Below are 19,061 nucleotides of genomic sequence, written 5' to 3' on the forward strand. Positions count from 1 at the left end.
ATTTAAAATATAAATTAACGTTTGCATTCTAGTAGAAACAAACACTTTCAGCAAAAAATGCAGTGGTATCACAGAACATTTCATAGACAAAAATTTGCATCAGGCAGCCCCTGACCTATTTGCAATTGAAGCGAACAAACAGCTCAACTCAATTTTTGCAAGCAATGTAAATGAGACACTTGAAAATTTATGGATTTGCCTAAGAATGCTTGTGACAGACCAGGTACTCTGATCTTCCCCATTTATTTATACATTATATATCACAGTGAAAAATTATTATTAAAAAAAAATAACTGAAGCAAATAAATTTTTCCCTCATTGAGCCAAGCTGGAAAATGCACACCTTAGCCATCTAAGTGAGCAATATGCAGAGCCTGCACAAAAGCCTTCCCTGTCCTTGGATGAAACATTCACCTCCAAAACCGTGAGTGTGCTTCCTTTGAAATCAAAGGACAAACTGCACAGACATTATGGGGGAGAAATTCGGGCCTTTGATGGGAATGATGAAGAAATAACAATAGCAAAATTACTTGAGTGGGAAGGCTGAAGGAGCTCTATACATTTGATGTTACACTTGACTGGAAATAAACCCAGTGTACTTTCAATAAGCACCTCTGAGATTTTGTTATAGTCAGCACAGTACATTCAGCACTACCCTCGATTCTTCCCAAGTAAAGAGGAAGGAAAGGGAACCATCACAGAGAGAAAGAAAAAAGGAGCACACCCCCTAAATATCAAGACTGTATATACACATAATTTTCAGACAAGCACTCAGTCCCCAAAACTCAGTAATGCTGTAACAAAAAAAACACATGAAATTTTGGAAGACTATCTTTCAATAAAGCATTGTCTTAAATATTGTATCAAATTCATTTTATTTCAGCATGTTTTCCTATTTGCAGTCAGCAGCTATTTAATTTATAATTAACAAAATTTAACATTAAAACAGATGACTTCATATAATGGGTATACAAGTGTTATGAAACTCATGGTGTTGCTGTAATAAGACTATATTTTGCTTTAGTAAAATGGTGGCTTTCTGCTAAACTCAATAGATGGAGGCCAATTGCAACAACATGGATTTGAGCCCTGCTGTGCTGAGCTGTAAATCTGGGAAACTCCTTGCCAAAGGTTATTTTTGATACAAGAAATGGCTTCAAGGGGAGACCAGACAATTGTTTCCAAGAGAAATTTAGCAATGCAACCAGACAGACAATATGAAACAACCTCAGAGCTTTACCAAGGGGAAAACTAATGAAGAACTGAGAGCATCAGAAAAAAATATCGCAAAAGCACGTCCCACTCTTTTTTCGCCCTGGATTTTTTTTTTTTGGTGGTAAAATAGTGGGCTAGGTGTCCTTAACTAAAGAAAGAAAAAGAGCTACCAGAACCAAAGAGAAAAAACGTGCAAAAGCAATATTACAATGGGCTGCAAAAGAATCAGCAGTCCAGACCTGTGGTTTTCATCAGCAGACATTTCTTCCCCACCACCACACATTCCAAATTCTCTTTTCCTCTTTCAACTATAGAAAATTGACCAAAACCTTACACAAGACCAAAAAGTCTTGTGACATTCTTTATTTTTTTTCAGTCATCTATGTTTTCTTTCCTAAATTTATCATGTTGTGAGAACACTTGGAGTACAAAGAGAACAAGAATAATGTGAACAGACAATTCCTGTTTTCCATGATGGAAATCAGCTAGTCTATCCTACTGAATTGATGCAAAAAAACAAAAACAAACAAACAAAAAAAAATCAAAAACCCTCAATAGTTTATAACAAAGGTAGGTTTATCTTCATTGTGAGATTTGCAAAACTTGATGAAAGAACTTTTAAAATATATTATTATTTGCACTGTTGGTCACCTTGGTTCTCAGACCCTGCACCTGCATACCACTGTGAGACCAGCATTTAAAAGATGTGAACACTGATGCCAACAGCCCTCAGGCATGAGTAGCCCAGAACTGTGGAAGAGGTTGTGCTGGGACTGGCACTAGTGAAGGAAAAGCCTGTTATCTGTGCCTTAGATAAAAGGCATTTTTTTAAGGTTTGATTGCTTTGTTGTTAGAACACCTACATTTTTAATATAGGTAAATGTGCTGACAGTTTGGCTTAGCATCAGCAGAAAAGATTTTATATAAATAAATTTGAAAAAGAAAAAAGGGAAACAAATAAACCATCCTGTACAGACAGCTGTTCCATTTAGAATTCATCATTTTACAAAGCAAAAGCAGAAAAGCCATCTGCAGAAATCAAACAAACAAAGAAAGATACAATATTATATTATGCTTGCATCCCCATATCTGGCCTTTAATTTACCATGGCATTGCACATCCCATGGATTTTTACTCTAAAGGAAGAGCAACGGGAGAGAACTCTATTCAGGTTCCTCACAAACTCAATTCCACACTCAAGCAGGATTTCAAAAGCTAATAAATTAGCCCCTTACCTACTTTCAAACTGCATTCTTTCTCCACAGGGGCCTCATTCAGGACAAATCCCCTCTCTCATGCTAGTAAGAAGTCCCTACACTCATAGGGACAAAGTTAACTTTCTCCAATTTCAGCACCTTTCCCCATGTAGAAGGCACTGCAGTTACAGGAAGGTGTTCACCCTGCTCAAACCAATGTTTTACCTACCTTCAGCAGGATTTACTGAATGATACTGATGAATCTGAAGCATCTGTCTTTATTTTGCTCTGAAACACAGCACTTTTACAGACTAGTGAACACTTCATGGGCCTGGATTGTCATTTTTTGCAGCTGGTATTGCGTGTATGAAACAAGGACAGGGAAAACACAACTAAGGAAGGGCAAGCAAAACCAATTGATGGCATTATCCAAATAACCTGAGCTTTCTTCTTCATTCTCATTAAAGAAACACAAAGCCTAGAAAACCACCCCCTCCTCAGAGATAGCATTTTCCACTGTAACTGCCTATTTTTTTCTGGAATTTGCTTTGTACAAATATTTTCTTGTTGTCTATCACAGAGCAAGAGCATCTGACAGTATGAAGATCATATCCCAGTCCAAAAGCAGGAAACTGTGATACATGGTTTTTTACACTTCATTGTCAATCAGCCCTTGAGCTATTGGAGAGAAGCTCTGCCATTACCTGTATTATTCAGCTGCTTAAAACATTAAAATAGATATGAGGAGATGAGGGAATGTTCCTCAGAATTACAGGGATTTTAATTCCAACACCCAGGCTTTAGATGCCTGTGGGTTTGGATTTTTTAAATCTTGCTCTGCTTTTCTGCATCCTGTCCTTCCATTTTAAAACCTGTGTGGTATTGAAAGGATTTCCAAGACCACACTTCAAAATGCTGCCTACAAGGGTGTAATTCCAGTAATTTAGTTCCATTACTTAGCATGTCTAATTTGTGATATAGGTGCATACTTTAGGGAACTACCCAGGAGACTGTTCAACTCTCCCAGAACATCATGTCCTTCTCTATTTCTAATACTATTTTCTTCACTGTATAGTGATCATTACAAGGCATTAAGTCATTAAGAAACATTTTTCCTTTTTCCCACCATGTAATATAGCTTGCATTTAAGATACCTTCTCCATTCCATTTCCACATCCATTTTACATTCCCCCAAACCCCATTCTGCTTTGGGTTTAGTAAAGAGGAAGTAAAAAAAAACTTAGAATTTCTCTAAGGGCAATATAATGAAAAAGAAAGACACATTTCTAAGAACATCCTAATGTTTGCTGAACAAGCACAAAGCAAAGTGTTTTACAAAGTATCTAGTACAAGAAAGGGAAACTTTTTGAAAAATTTTTCCCATTTTCCTTAATTAATATAGAAATTAGAAGAAGACATGAAGCTTCAGTAGCCCTGAGCTATTTGTTCACTGAATCCTAAAACAGGCAAAAGAGATAAAAGATAGAGGGAAAATTTTCACTCACAGGACTGAAGTCACCTATTTAAGGTGAGACAAAACATCAGAAGAACTAATTATCTGGACCATCAGATCCCTATAGCTAGCCAGGACAGTCTCTCCTGCAGCATTTGAAGGAAAAAAAATCTAGATTTGGGTATTCCAGCGTTTGAAGGTGTGCAGTCCAAACACTTTGGTTTGGCTGAGGATGGAGACATAGTTGGGCAATTCTCAAACCAAACTTGGGATTTATGCAAAATCAGAAACATTTTGAAAAAGGACACAACATCCCCTCTTATGTCTTCAGCTCATTCCAGCTTTGATCATCATCCATATTCAAGAAATGTGATGTAAAAACATCCCACTCATTGCTATAAAAGCAAGAAGGGAAAACATAAGAGGATTTCCTGCAAAGAGAAAATAATATGCACTATAAAATAATTGTCCTTTCTGCAGAGAAGGCACTATATACTGAAAATAGGAAAAATTATAGAGAATGAAAAGGATGGATGCCAAATTGGGGGTTGAGGTTTTCTTAATTATTCTTTCGCAATGCACTGCAGATATTTATGTGGGGTTAAATGCAATACTAAATGCTTGATTTTTTTAATCCCAGCCTGGGACTCTAACCCAAAAAATTAAAATTCATTGTCCATAATTAGCCAGAATATTTTTTCACTTGCATGGCCAAGCCAGGGGGTGAAAGGATCATATGAAATTTGGCTTCTGCTGCAAGGCATACACTAAATCTAAGAGGAGAGTTAAGAAATATAAAAAACCACTGTGCTTTTATCAGATTTATCCTAACACCCTTCACCTGCAACAGTAATTAATTTCCCAAAGGCCCATTTTGACAGTACAACACAAGAAGCAATGTTAAATTCAGCACTAAAAGTAAAGGAAGAAAAAGTAAAAAAAAAATCCTATCTTAGAAGTAAAAATTGATAATAAAATATAATAGAATCTACAAAGGAAATGGGCATAAAGAAGATTTTAAAAGGTCAGGTCTATTTAGCAAGGAAAAAGAACACTTTAAGCTAATTTATTTAGAAAATACTATGAAGAATTTTCACAGATAAAACATGCGTATCGTTAAAAGAATAGGGACTAAGCACACTATTTGTGCTCCACAACTGAAGCAGTTGAGGGAAGCCAACTCATGAATCAACTCATGTATTTCTCCCTAAGGAGGTAAAACTGTAAACGCCAATCTCATCACAGTGATTATTATGGATACCACATGCCCCCTCTCTCCATTTGGATTTGCTGGGAGATTTGGAATATGCAGATGAATCTTGGTTTAATGAGGACAGTAGCATCAGTGTGCCTGTGTCTGCTTGCTGATGCTACAGAGATGGGACCCTGCCAGGATTCAGAAGAAAGTATCTGAAGTCAGGTTTGTGCTCCTTGTGGCACATCACTGGAATTCCCAGGATGTCCTGCAAGATGTGCCATCCGTCCATCTGCTAAGGTGAATTCAGCGGGAATATTTTTTCCCTCCCCCTCTCCCCCAGGTCTCTTAAGGGAAGTGAAGTCCCTGGTGTTGTCCTTGACAAGTACTGTCAGTATTTGCTACAGCAAGGGCAAGGTGCCAGCCAAGTAAAAATAGGACAACCCAGGCAGAGCTTCATCAGCGCAAAATCAACATGAGCTGCAGCAATCAGATTAAAGTACCTCAGCAGCTGTAGGCAGGGAGAGCAACACATCCATTATCTATGCAAACTTGGGAACCTGAGCCTAAAGAAAAGCAGGATCTGGCTACCCTCATAGCTCCTTTATGGATAATGACAGGCTTAACACATAACAGGCTTTCCTAATCCGAAGACAACCCAGTCTAATGTATTCAAGTGCAAATCATGTATAGAATTTACGACAAAAAAATAATGGGCATACAACTCTGTGCTTCTCCATCTGCTTCAGCCTCACCTCTGTCCAGGGAAACTCTCACCATAAAGTCCATCACTTCAAGGGATTTCCGTTCTGGCAGGATCGACAGAATAATGAAATTTCAGACTTCTTAAAGAGTTTTCTCTGTCACCGGGCAACAAAAATACCTCATCCTTTGTGATGGGGGATGAGGAGTCAAAAACATGAATGCAACCAATGTCATCATTATGGGTGTGTTCCAAGAGGATTCGCTTCAAAAGCCTGGTGAATGCAAACATTTGACCAGCACCACCTTGAGGGGCAAAAGAGACTACTCCCATATGAAGAGCCAATTCAAAGGAAAAAGAGACCACTTCTCTACTCACAACAGCTCTTCAGCACAAGTTACCCCAATAGCAATGCCTCCTAAGCACTTTTCCTTATAGACTTTGCAGGAGGTGGTAGGGGAAACCGCACCACATCTCACCTGTTTGTGTACACACAGAGTGCAAGAACTCCTGCAAATGGAATTTTCTTCTTGACACTATAAAACTGCAAAGCAGTCTGTCCCACTGCATTCAAGAAGTGCATGAGATTAATCAAGCCATGCCTTCAGGCTCCAGGGAACACTGCAGCCCTTGCTGCTGTATTCCAAGGGGTCCATCTGTAGTAAGAGCAGCCAGCCCTGCTCAGCCCAAAGGGAGCATCTGTGCCGTGTGATGAAGGGCTGGGAATCCACTGCATTTCTGGACTGAGGTTTAATGATTTTCTGGCACATTTTCCTAATAACCATGGTAACTCTTGAGCTGCAATTTCTCTTGAGCCCACATTCCTGCATCTATTCTCTGAACAGGATGCCAACCACAGCAAAACCAACTCAGCTTCAGGACTGGAGCTAGTATTTCTAGTCACAAAATCTGGCATTCGAGCCAATTGCTGAATGGGAAATCCCAGAGCTTCTCAACTCTGTGGCCAAATTCTCAGCATCTGCATATTTGTTTTCCTACCCATTTCATTTATTTTTAAATGAGAGGCTGACTGAATTTTCCCCAGGCTATGCCTTCCATTGTTGGCCCACACACAGACAGACCCACCCGCCCACTATTTCCACTGACACAAAGGAAGAGAAAACACAGTGCAGAACATATTAGTACTTAGCAAAATGCACACTGAGATTCAAATGTATTTTGAGATTAGCATAGCTATGATGCTATATATTTTGTTTTTGAACAACAGAGGTACAGAGAGCTGCATACAATGAAAACAATGTTTTAGAAACAGTGAGGGACTTGGACTTCCTAGTCCTAAGTTTATTACCTCCCTCCAGACTTGCTTCAGATCAACAGTGCCTCTCCTTCAATTTCCTTACTCTGACAGTGCCACAGCAAAAATGCTGATGAAATAAGTTCAAAAGCATCCCACTGAACCCTTTGCCAGCTTCCAGCCATCTGTGGCTTATGTATTCATGAACGCCTTACTACCTTTTCCCTTTACATTTGACCTCTACAGCATCTAACAACATCCAATTTGATGTTGTGTAAGATTTGAACTTGTGAGAAACTGCACATTCTTGTTTACTATTCACCCCTTCATGCTGCTCCTCATCACACAAACCTGCGCAGCTCTCTTCTCCAGGCTGAAGAGTCCAAGCCTATTTCATCTCTCCTTGCAGAGAAGAGTTTGTAGCACACCAAGGAACAGAGTGTCAGTTTTAGAAACAGCCATGAGGGCTGAATGACAGACTTACAGACTGTGCAGTCAGAGCTGCACACAGCACCTCCTCTGAGTGGCCCAGAGAGAACACACTTCCTGCAAAGGGCTGGTCAGGCCAAGAAGGTGGTCAATGAATACATCCAACTGGATTTGCATTTCATCTTTTAGAAACTAAAATAGAGAGTTCTGAAGGGATCCATACAGAGCTGTTATCTCGATTTATTAGGGGGAAGATGCTTCTGTAGTTCTCCAGTGCCTCAGTCCCTGCCTTCTCTAAACATCTCACCCTCACCATTTACACCACATCTGAAAGGGAGACAGGCACCTCCAAGAAGTCAGAGAACCTCAAGGAAACAGAGGGACAAGTAGAAGGGAATCAGGTTATTTTTCGTCAAAGAAAATAATATCACTAACCATAATGGAGTTTAACCACTATTCTAGACATCATGAAATTTGCAAAGAAGATATCCCTAAAAAACCCAGAGCAATAAATTCTGCAATCACATAACTTTCTTCTGAGTTGTAAAAATGAATCATGTGTTTTCTAGAAGCAAAAAGAGCAAATCATGATATATGAATAGGATCTGCTGCTCCTTCTCTGCCATTTCATATATAACTGTACCTATCTATATATATCAGGTTATTAAAAAAAAAAAAACAACATAAATTTGGGCTACACAGTCCCTACTCACAGCTGCAGCACTGGCTTAGATTGTCTAAGAGATACATCTACTAAAATGAGCTTTCTCACAGGTCTGAGACTTCATGACCTGAATTCCTGAAAGATTTTTCCCATGATTTTCATGGATTTTTTGGTGTTTTGTTTTTTGGTTTTTTTTCTTTTCATTTATGCACTGTTATTGTTGACATTTCAGAACTCCCAAAGCAAGAACAAGGCACAGCTGTTCCAGCTGCAGGAAAAGCCTGAGCGAATGCAACAGAGCTGGAAGGAACCTGGAAGATCACTCAGTCCATGCTCACACCCCAAGGCAGGATCACCCACATCCATGTTCATTATTTTTCACAGACTCATCTATCTTTTCCTAAAGCCTCCCAGTGACAGAGAGCTGACAGTCACCTCAGGCAGTCTGTGCCACACAGCTCTCCTATACATCCTGGGCAGAAAGGATGATTGTTCCCTTCAGTGCTGCAGCAGCCTTTGAGCACCTAAGACCATTATGCTGCCTCCCCTCAGCAATCTCTTCTGGTTAAAGAACTCAGTCAATCTGAGCTCTGTCAGCCTTGGTGCTGTGACCACTTCCCTGGGGAGCCTGTTCCAGTGCCCAAAAACCCTCTGGGTGAAGAACTTTTTTTCTAACTTCCAACCTAAACCTCCTCTGATGTAACTGCAGGCCATTCCCTCCGGTCACCACAGAGACGAGATCAGTGCTGGCTTCCCTCTTCCCCTCACTAGAAGTTGTAACTGAGGGAGGTCTCCCAACAGTCTCTTTTTCTCCATGCTGAACAGGCCAAGTGCCCTCAGCTGCTCCTCACACAGCTTCCCTTCAAGGCCCTTCACCATCTTCATTGCCCCCTTTGGATGCTCTCTATCAGTTTAGTATCTTTCTCACATTGCAGTGGCCACAGGTGTACCCAGAGCAGAGCAGGACAATCCCCTCCCTTGCCCAGCTGGGGATGCTGTGCCTGATGCCCCCAGGACAGGGTTGTCCCTCCTGGCTGCCAGGGCACTGCTGACTCATATTTAATTTGCCATCAGCCAGGATCCCCCCAGGACTCCCTTTCTTGTCTCCAGCATCTCATTCCCCAGTCTGTCCATACATCCAGGGCTGCCCCATCCCAGGTTCAGAATCCAGCATTTCCCCACCTTCAGACAGTTGGTGATTGCCCAGCCCTCTCATTTGTCAAGGCTCTCTGCAGGGCCTCTCTGCCTTTCAGGGGGTCAACAGCTCCTCCCAGTTTTGTATCATGCGTGAGCTTGCTCAGTATCCCTTCCAGTCCTATGTCCAAATAATTGATGAAGATGTTGAAGAGCACAGGGCCAGGATGCCACTGGTTTTCCTGGCCACCTGGGCACTCTCTGGCTGGTCCAGCCTCTGTCAGTCAGCACCCTCAGGTCCTCCATTACATCACACTTAACTACATAACTTTTTTTTGTCTGTGTGATTGATATATTTAACAAGAAAGGTGGCATTATGTAAAACAATCCCACTCTTATTATGTTTGGATCATTGCCCTAAATAATTTTATGGTATGAGCACAGACTAATGCCTGTCATCCTTGGGGCAACAAAGATAAGGAAGATATTTTCAGTAGTACCACCAAGTTGCCCTTAGCCTTGACTTGGTGACAGTGAAGGCACTGGAGATGTCCCACAGCACCTCTGCACCATACCAGAAGAGTTCTCTTTTGTTTCTACATACAGTCACACAAAGTGCTTTTAAATGCTTCACTCAAATAATCCGTTCCTCCAAGAAAACAGCAAAATTTTCTCAGTTCCTAGAAAAGATGACATTTTGCTTCCTTTTGTAAAATTAGCTGCATCTTTTTCCATTCTATCTTGGAGTGACAGAATTCCATCTACCATTTCAGGCACACCAAGTATGAAATTCACATTCCCCTGAATTCAGCCATCATTAAATGTGGAAAGAGCCAAGATCAGCCAAGTCAGTAATTTCTCCAAAAAAAATGAACAAAAATGAACATACAAAGATGAGGACAGAGGTCTTGCATCACAAACGTTTTGCCCACTTATCAAAAGACTGCATCTCCAGCAGACTGATCCCCCCTATAGGAAGGAATAATGGAAATCAGCCATCAACTTCATCTAAGTAACAAGTCTGAAAAAGACATTAAATGCTTACAGTCCTAATGGATTTCCAAAATATCTTTATTACTCCCCTAATTATTTGAGGCACATGAAATTTCCAGCACTTTCATTTCTACTTTTCAGAACAAAACAACCCAAAAACCACCAAAAACAGAAACCAAAAAAAAAAAACACAGAACTTCCTATTCCACATACTAACTTCAAAGTACACATTTGCATAAATGATTCAGAAATATTTAGACACTAAAAATCCATAAGAAGCAAAAGAGATTTATAAAATGCTTTAAAAAAATTGGTTTCTTATTTCCTCTCTGCTGTTTATGGGAAAATCTGGGGTTCTTGTCAGGTTTCATCTTAGGAGGGATGTGGATCACTATTTAAACTGAAATGTTTCTCTGGCAGATGCAGACATTCCATCATTATATTGTCCCACTAAATGGGCAGTATTGCACACGAGATGTACCATATCCTCATCATGAACGTGCTGTAATGGCTAACAAGAAAAATTGTAGATGATTTATTTAAGCAGAACCAACTCATATATTAAGGGTATGACATGTTCTGATGAATCAACTAATTTTTCCTTCTCTTTCATTTCCTCTAGAACTTCAAAGCAATCAAATGTTGTTTATGCATAAAACTTAATCCTTTCACCAATCTATAGTTTGATTGAATTTGCATACTCTATTTCCTACAAGTCAATGTGAAGAGAGCCTCATGTAATTGAAACCATTTCCCCTCCAGTCCTCCTATCTTTGTTGCAGTATTTTCTATTAGTAGCTCTATTATGCCTAATATCTGTAATGTTGGCAGATCAGAATTTTCACTTAATGCAACCTGTATTTATAAACCACTAGGATGAAAAAAGAACAAATACAAGAAAGAGGAAATAATAATTACCTGTCTTTGATGCCACACAGATCAATGTGTAAATCACTGAAATTCCCCAGGGAGCCTTGCTGAACTAAAATGAGGTCCTTGGGCTGGTTATCAATAAAGATGAGCCTCATACAGCCTTGAAAAGCAGTAATGGGATTTAAACACTGGGAATCGGTGAAATTGTCAGGGCACCCTGTGGGAAAAAGAGAAGAGGCAGAGAAGAATATTGGAATGTTCAACTATTTCTGCTGGGATTTCCTGATGCAAGAACTCAGAGGCTTATTATTCCAAATGTTTTTATTCCTTTTGCTATGCAACCTCCTGTGTTATAAATCCTCTAGTTAGGGGAAAAAAGAAAAAAAGAGAGAAGCCAGCCACTGAAAGTATCACAATATGAGGTTTTCACCTTGTGAAACATACTTGTGTTGAGCAAAATCAAAATATGATTTTTTTTTCATCTCTTTAAACTCCACAGCAACTAAAACATGAGTTGTTAAAAGAGTTGTACAAAATGTAAAATCATTATGTCTTAAATTCTGCTGCTGAAGCAATGTGCAGATGAAATCTTGTGGGCAGCAAAAAAGCCATTTGTATCTGAGCCTCCCCAGTATTTAGACAGGTCTGAGATCCAAACCTCCTGTACATCCTCACTTAGTGCTGCATCCACAGGGTTCATCAAGATCAGAACCATACTACAGTAAGCACTACAAAGAAATATATTAGATTAAAAGACAGTTAATGACATTAATGTTTGCACTCCGCTCCAAAAAGCAGAAGATAGTATTTTCCAGGACTTTTTTTCCCTTTTCTAAGTTGAGCTAAACCTATCTTCATTTTCCACAAGAGCTTTGTACATAAATACCTTTGAAGATTTGAGCTGCATGCCACCTAAGCTCCAAAAAGTCACTGAGCCTGATCAGAACAGTGGTTTCTACAGGAATGCTGATAACATTAATAATTCTAAGGCCTTTTAACCTGGAAAAAAAAAAAAAGAAACAAAAAAAAACCAAAACCAAAACCACTCATGGTTAATATAGCTTTTTAGATTTTGCATATATTGTCAGATAGATGTAGGTACCCATTGAATACCACTACCAGTAGTCCACTTTTACAGCTCAGCTTGCAGTTCTGCGTGCTCTCTCTCTGCCAGGCTTGACCAACACCCTTCAACCTGTCCATGGTGCTGAATGCACTGCAATTTAATCACTCCTTACCTTTTGCTCTTAGCTGCAAGCGGCACACCCAGGGAGAGCTCTCTGGTGAGCACCTGAGGATCTACATTACGAAAACTTCCCTGCAACAACCTACCTCCAAAATAATAGCTGTTCCCAGAGTAGATCCTGGAGACAGTGGTTGCATGGCTGGCGGTGGCAGCGTCGCTATCCAGCGTCAGGGTAATGCGATGCCTTCTGGCATTGATGTTAACAGAATGCCAAAGCCCATCGTGGAGATTAGTGCCTGGCAAAAAACGTGGACAAAGTGAAGAAAAGACGTGCAGGAGACAAGTGTGCTCTTCAAATCTCCTCTTGCATCCAACTTGTGGCCGCAAATATGCAGCTGAGCTATAAAAGGGGAGAACTGTAGCTGAAAAGAACTCATTACTTATGGAAACAAGCTGGCATAAGAGAAAGGGCCCAGGAGAAGGGAAGTTTTGAGAGTATTTAAGTAGGTCATCTCACGTTTTAGTCTAATCTTGTACTACTGCAGGCAAAAAACGTGGACAAAGCTAGTCATCAAACTAGCCCAATCCTTCACCTTGCTGGTAACACACTGTTACCATTTTGGGGGTCTTTATGTCTATCTTCAGTGTGTTGGTAAATGCCTACAAGTCTAAAAATGTGCAGAGATCTCTACTGAGCTTCTGGTACTAAGCACATGTGTGAGGTTGCAGAAGATTAGATTCAGTGAGACATTTATAGCCTGTTCTCAGGCTCCAACCTGAAACCTGAATGACTTCAACAGGTATCAGTAGGATTTGTGTTTCTTAAAACCCTCCACCACCAATGCAGCACATGGTACTATTAATGGATGTACAGAAGTTGGATTTCTACATGGATGTTCTGAGAACTGGCATTGTTGCTCTGACCAGGAACCTCTAAAGTTTGAGGGATACTGGGCAGTCTCTTTCTCTTCCAGACACTCATGTGAAGTGGGAAATTACCTGTCTTGTTTCCTTATTCTGAAAATCAGTGCTGCATTGTGTGGCTCTTGAAATATCACCACAGAGCTACAAAGAAACTCCACATCCTCTATTCTGACAGCCGTGGGAATCAGTGGGGAAGCTTCTGAACCCACACACAGAGGTGCAGATCAAAAGCAACCTCATTACAGTTCAAAATATGCTACCATCAGGCTGAAGTCACTGAGATCAGGCACAGACAACTAGTATTTACTCCCCACCCTAACAGGATATTTTTGTTAATGTTGCTTTCATAGAAAACAAACAAGCACTTAGGAACACAAAGAGGTGCAAGAACAGTTCAAAACAAAATAAAAAAAGTGGGTGTTAGGTGTGTGTAAAACCATTTCATCACAAATTTCAAAATGAAATTTACTCAGTAATGGCTGTTAACACATGCACAATTACCACAGAATTAGCGGTTGGTTTTCCAGCAAAAAAATGGATTTTCAACTAGAAGTGCTGTTTGAAGTGGAATATGTTGTTAAGGTTTGAAATAATTACAAGAGGAAATAGATCCCATTTGGGGGAAAAACAGGTCCATTCTTGAGCAAGCATGAGTTTATTGTGAGTACCTGACATCTGCAGAACATGGCACAAGCACCTCCTGCACATTTCCCATGTACAAGTAGGCAGTTTAGCATGTTTGGATAGGCTGGACTCAGGTTCATTATTTCAGAACTACATAAAAACAAATGCACCCAACCAAATATTGACATTGTCTCAGCTTTGTCAAAAATTTCATTAGGACTGCAATAAAGGCTGGTATCTGTTTTCAGTGCTCAATTGCAGCAAGCTATGGCTGTAGCAATCTACATGAGTAAGGATATATACAGAGCTGCCTCATTTTCAATCATAAAGGGGAATGAAACATGCATACAGAACAGCTCTGCTTTGACAGCTCTGTCAGTTTTTTATCTCTGCTTCTTTTAATAGATACATCTGCCCTCTTTTAGTCTGTACAGGGAATCTTTTAATATTATATATTTTTAAACATCTGCTCTTTTAGAAAATATATTATTATTGTTATTATTATTATTATTCTCTCAAATTTTACATCAGAGAGGCAGCCCTATTTTACCCTCTTGCATCCCACCAGCTTCACTACACAAAGCAACTTGTCAAGTGGCTAAGAAAGCCAAATAGGGAGCGTAAGGAGAGGAAGCCCATGGTCAGCCACTCTTCTCAGTGTAGCATAAAGGGGGAGTCCAAAGCTACAGTCAGAGAAAGAAAATCAGCTCTGAGCCTCCCTTAACTTCTGCTGGGGAAAGATGACGTGGCTGAGCTGGCTCCCAGCTGATTTCAGCACAGTCTGAAGATGGGAACAGGAAGGGCTTCATGCGACCTGACTGAAGAAAATTGAGTGTGACTGCTTAAGAACATAGAGGCTCAGCTAACTGTCAGTGAGATTGAGTCTGGAGATTTCAGGATGCCAATTTTCCAAGCTTAGATCAAACTGTACAGAGTGGCTTTACCACCAGAAAGCAAGAGAAAATTTAAAAGAGAAAGAAAGATTGTGTGTTTCCTTATTGCTTGATCCTTTCATCCCATGGAGCTGAACCTTTGTGTTTAGGAAGCAGACAAGTGAAAGTAAACAAGAAATAAACACCTTCAGAGATTTCCACTGGGTTCTCAGTCTCCTTTTGAATTAGTAGCATCAATCTCCCACCATGGAGGTAAACCAAGAGATGTCCTGAGTTTTCAGACAGCTCGGTGAACAGAAGCAAGCCATCTTTATTCCACGTTCGGAACTGGAAGCTGACTGACAAACCGTCAATTTGAGCAGTGCCGGGCAGCAGCAAGTAGCTTCGACTGGCACTCACAAAGGTGATAGGAACAATTTGTGGTTCTGAGCAAGAAAAGGTCACATTTCCCTGCAAAAAAATAAAAAATAAAACATAATCAGTATGACTTTTATTCAGTCATCTCAAAATATCTTCAGTTAAATAAGCTCGTTGGATTTCTAATCGCCCTCAAGGCTGAAATAGGTATTATTATTCAGACACATATCTTTGGAAATCAATAGGAAATGTATCTGTCCATGTTGGGAAAACATACCTAACTTCAAAATTTTACTTTTATCCCAAATGCTGGGGATCAAAAATCAAAACCTTACTATTTAGAAGAATCTAAATGTAACCAAATGTCCTTATCAATGCCACACCTTAGTTGATTATCTCAGTCACCCAGCCCTCAAATCAATTTGCAATTTGTCCAGAAGAGAAGCACATTTACTCAAAGCAGTCTGCAGAATCTGCACTAGCTTTTATCACTGTAGCTGATGGAAGAAATTACTCCATCAGTTTACTCAGCCACTGTAGATTACCCCACCAGGTTAATCAGGCCATGGTATAAAACCTTAACAATATATAAAGCCAGGATGCACTTAAGGAGCCACGTCTTTCAAAGCCACTCCAGGAGAAAATTGTTGTAGCCAGCTGCTTTGAACATGGCTGCTTTCTGCTTTGTAAAATACCAGCTGTAATCTGATAAAAACATTGGAGTGTAAGGCTTTCTCCATGATAACACTTCTCATCAGAGCCTGTACCTCACTCTAACTGGATAATTATAATGAACAGCACTTGATGGATGTGCGGGAAGTTGCACAGTGCTTGGGGAATTCCTGCCTGCAATCTCAGACAGATGATGAAACTGCTCCCTATCACTTTCAAACGTCTTTCCAGTCTTTATTTTTTTAACAGGAAATAAGGTGCCAGAAATAGACAAAGTTATCACTGGATGAAGCAATCCTTGATAGATACTTATCTGTATGGAGCTATCTGCATAGTACCTGTTGGATTCAGAATGCTACCAACCACATTTGGCAAAAGGAACCCATGGGTATATCACATTACAATGTGTTTTGAGATATAATCCAAAGCCTATCTGAACGCCACTGAACATTACTCAGGTGGGAAGCAGGATGAAAATTTGGTCTCAGCCTTTAAAAGGTTTCTTCTACCAGCTGGGATTTGCTGCATGAAGAGACGGCACAAACTTTTTTTTTGCTATTGTTACATTTCTACCTCAGTTTTAATCAAAATTCAGGCCAGAAGTCTTGTCCTGAGACATGATCAGCAAAGAGTTCTGACTGCAATGCCAATGCTGGGACATATGGACAGGAGCTACACATCTCTTCCCTTGCTTAACCTCGTCAGACTTCAAGCTCTGAAGTCTGACCTCAGCTTTAGCCTCTCCATTGTCTAAACTGAAGCAGAGCAGGTGTTGTTCTACACACCATAAGAACAGAGAGCTGGAAATGCACAAAGGTGGTGCTGCAATATTCTGTGTAAATGGGATTAAAGGTGCTTGTGTAAGACAGACAAGAGGTGTGCCTGCCTTTTGGGGGGGTTCGTTTCAGGAGGTATTTTTGTTACTCTTATTCAAAAATTGAGACCTCCATGACATAAGGGCCATAAGCAATGGCAGTCAGGACTAAAAACTAGCCAGGATTTGTGAAAAATAAAAGGAAAAAAAAAAAAAAAGAAAAGTTGAGTAAAACAACTGATGCCCCAAGAACTTAAATCAATTCAACTGATTAATTTAGGAGGGAAACAAATTAAACCAGCATTCCAGAGCAGAGCCAGATTATGTAGTTAATACACACCAACAACAGTTGTTGACACCCTTACACTGACCAACCTGTCTACCTCCCTAGAGACAGTAACATGAAAAACTGAAAAAAGACACACAACTGTTACTTTGAAGTGGGATGGGTTCCCTTTAAAAAATTGTTAAATTTTCTGTGAGTGTGATTTTCAATCAAAATTTTCCAGCAGGTCTAAGTCAGAAAAGTAAACAGCTGCCTCTAAGCCTTCATCTGATCATGAGCATTTTGCATTAGTTGGCAGCAGTTCTGGAACTCTCCAGAGTATATGCCAGATATCTGGAAGACACTTGATTTTATAATTGAACCCGATTTAACTGAAAAGTAAGAGCTCATTGGCTAGGAAATGGGATAAGAATGGTCTAATCCCTAGAGAAAATAAAGGGGACGTTCAGCTCTACCCAGCTGCTGGAAACTCTAGCTATCGTGGCATTTGAGAATTCCATTGAGTCCATCTCCAGACTGATTAACGACTCCTCTAACAAGCACTGAAATCTTAACAAAATAGTTCTTATTGTTCTTACAAGAGAAAACTTCTGAGCCTAAAAATGCAATCAAGATACTTGCAATTTTTTCACTGGCTGCCATGACAGCTGTCTTAAGAAAAGAGTAGAAGCAGCCCAGATTTCTGCAGGCAGGGTATAGCTTTAGAGGTGGTTCTTGTTCAAGTGAGATGTGGAATGAACAGGCAGCAGCATGTTACAGCACTTTAAAGAAGAACCAGAGCCTCTCCTATTAAAAGAGAATGGAAGAACACAGTTGCTAAGTGATGAGGACAAAAGTGGATTACATAGAAGATCCTCTGAGCCATAAACTTCATCCAAAACTGACTGGAAACTTTCCAGTGACTTCTGTGGGACTTCAATAAAACCTGTATAACTTTAATGAACCATTTCAGTCATTTCTGGCCTTTCTTCACGTAGTATTATGTACTGTTCAATGAAAAGAGAAGACAACACCACAGTCAGGGCAATTGGTAACAAGTTCCTTATACATCCTCCTTGCTCTCAGAGAATACTAATCAAAAATAATATGCACTTGGGAAATTATTCAAACTGACAGCTGCACTGCAATTCTCAGCACTTAGCCTACCAGAGGATCCAGGCCAAGATCACAGCTTGAAAAGAAAGAACAATAAATGAGTATTTCTGAGCTCTCATTCTACCTGCAGGTTAGAGCATCAAATGGGCACTTAAACTTTCCTCATTAATCACTCTGTGGATACTGTCCAATAAAAAGGGTATCTTGCTTTCTGCAGAGAATTAGAAAGGATGATTTCATATGACAGGTAAAGGGACTAAGATCCCAGGCCTGGCTGAGATACAAATGTGGTAACCTGGCAAGAATATCTCCAGCTGGGAAATTGGGGGACTACTTCTAGCTGTGAAGGGACTGAGTTTGCAGATGAATTTACAGGAGAGTAACAGAAGAAAAAGGTGACCTTTGACGCAGTTTTAAAAGGATAAGATGAAAAATTGGACTTCAACTCTGAGAAACTGGATTTTGAGAATGAGGGAGGTTCCTTCAAGCCCTGTTTTTAAATTAATTCTCTCTAGCAGAACAAATGTCAGGACACCCACATATTTCATGTACTTCTCAAGACCATGCTGAACACTACATGAAAAGCAAATCAAAGTGAGATACCAGCTCCAGCCTTCTGAAATACTGCTGCAAACTGTCTTCAAACAGGATATGGGAGCACCAAGGTGCACAGTGTTCCTTCAGTTAGGATGGGTCCACTGAGTGAGCAACCAGTCCATCCCAAGGGCAGGGGACCACAAGTTCCTGTACTGAGATGGGTTTCTGTTTCTCTGAAAAAAATTTCAATATGGAAATCTGAAAGCTTTCCTGATCCAAGTTACATTGAAACTAATATGGCCCTGTGATAATCAATCTCGTGATAGAGAACTGGCCTATCTCCACTTACTGCAGGTACCATGAATTCCAACAAAATGTTAATTGTTTATCACATTGATTTAAGTTGTTTACATTAAAATTATATCCCCAATGGAGAGAAAGTAACATTTAACAAAAAATAAAGAAGGCTTAGAAGAAACTGAAACATTGTGACAACATGAGAGAAAAAGGGATTAGATGCTTGGCTGGACCTTTCTGAATGTTCTTTATCTCAGACTCCTAAA

The 19,061-nt window shown here is 40.0% G+C and overlaps 1 protein-coding gene across 2 annotated transcripts in view; it reads right to left on the reverse strand.

The window, feature by feature from the left end:
* CNTNAP5 (contactin associated protein family member 5) overlaps positions 1-19,061 on the reverse strand; it is a 271,512-nt gene that overhangs the window by 112,961 nt on the left and 139,490 nt on the right. For both annotated transcript variants that reach the window (XM_066553687.1, XM_066553688.1), the window contains 3 exons: positions 14,923-15,187; positions 12,443-12,592; positions 11,156-11,327 (listed from right to left, as the gene is read on the reverse strand). In XM_066553687.1, coding sequence (XP_066409784.1) covers positions 11,156-11,327; positions 12,443-12,592; positions 14,923-15,187 — 587 coding nt within the window. The remainder of the gene's footprint in view (positions 1-11,155; positions 11,328-12,442; positions 12,593-14,922; positions 15,188-19,061) is intronic.

The sequence above is a fragment of the Molothrus aeneus genome, chromosome 7 (genome assembly GCF_037042795.1).
Source record: "Molothrus aeneus isolate 106 chromosome 7, BPBGC_Maene_1.0, whole genome shotgun sequence".
In the NCBI taxonomy this organism is placed as follows: domain Eukaryota; kingdom Metazoa; phylum Chordata; class Aves; order Passeriformes; family Icteridae; genus Molothrus; species Molothrus aeneus.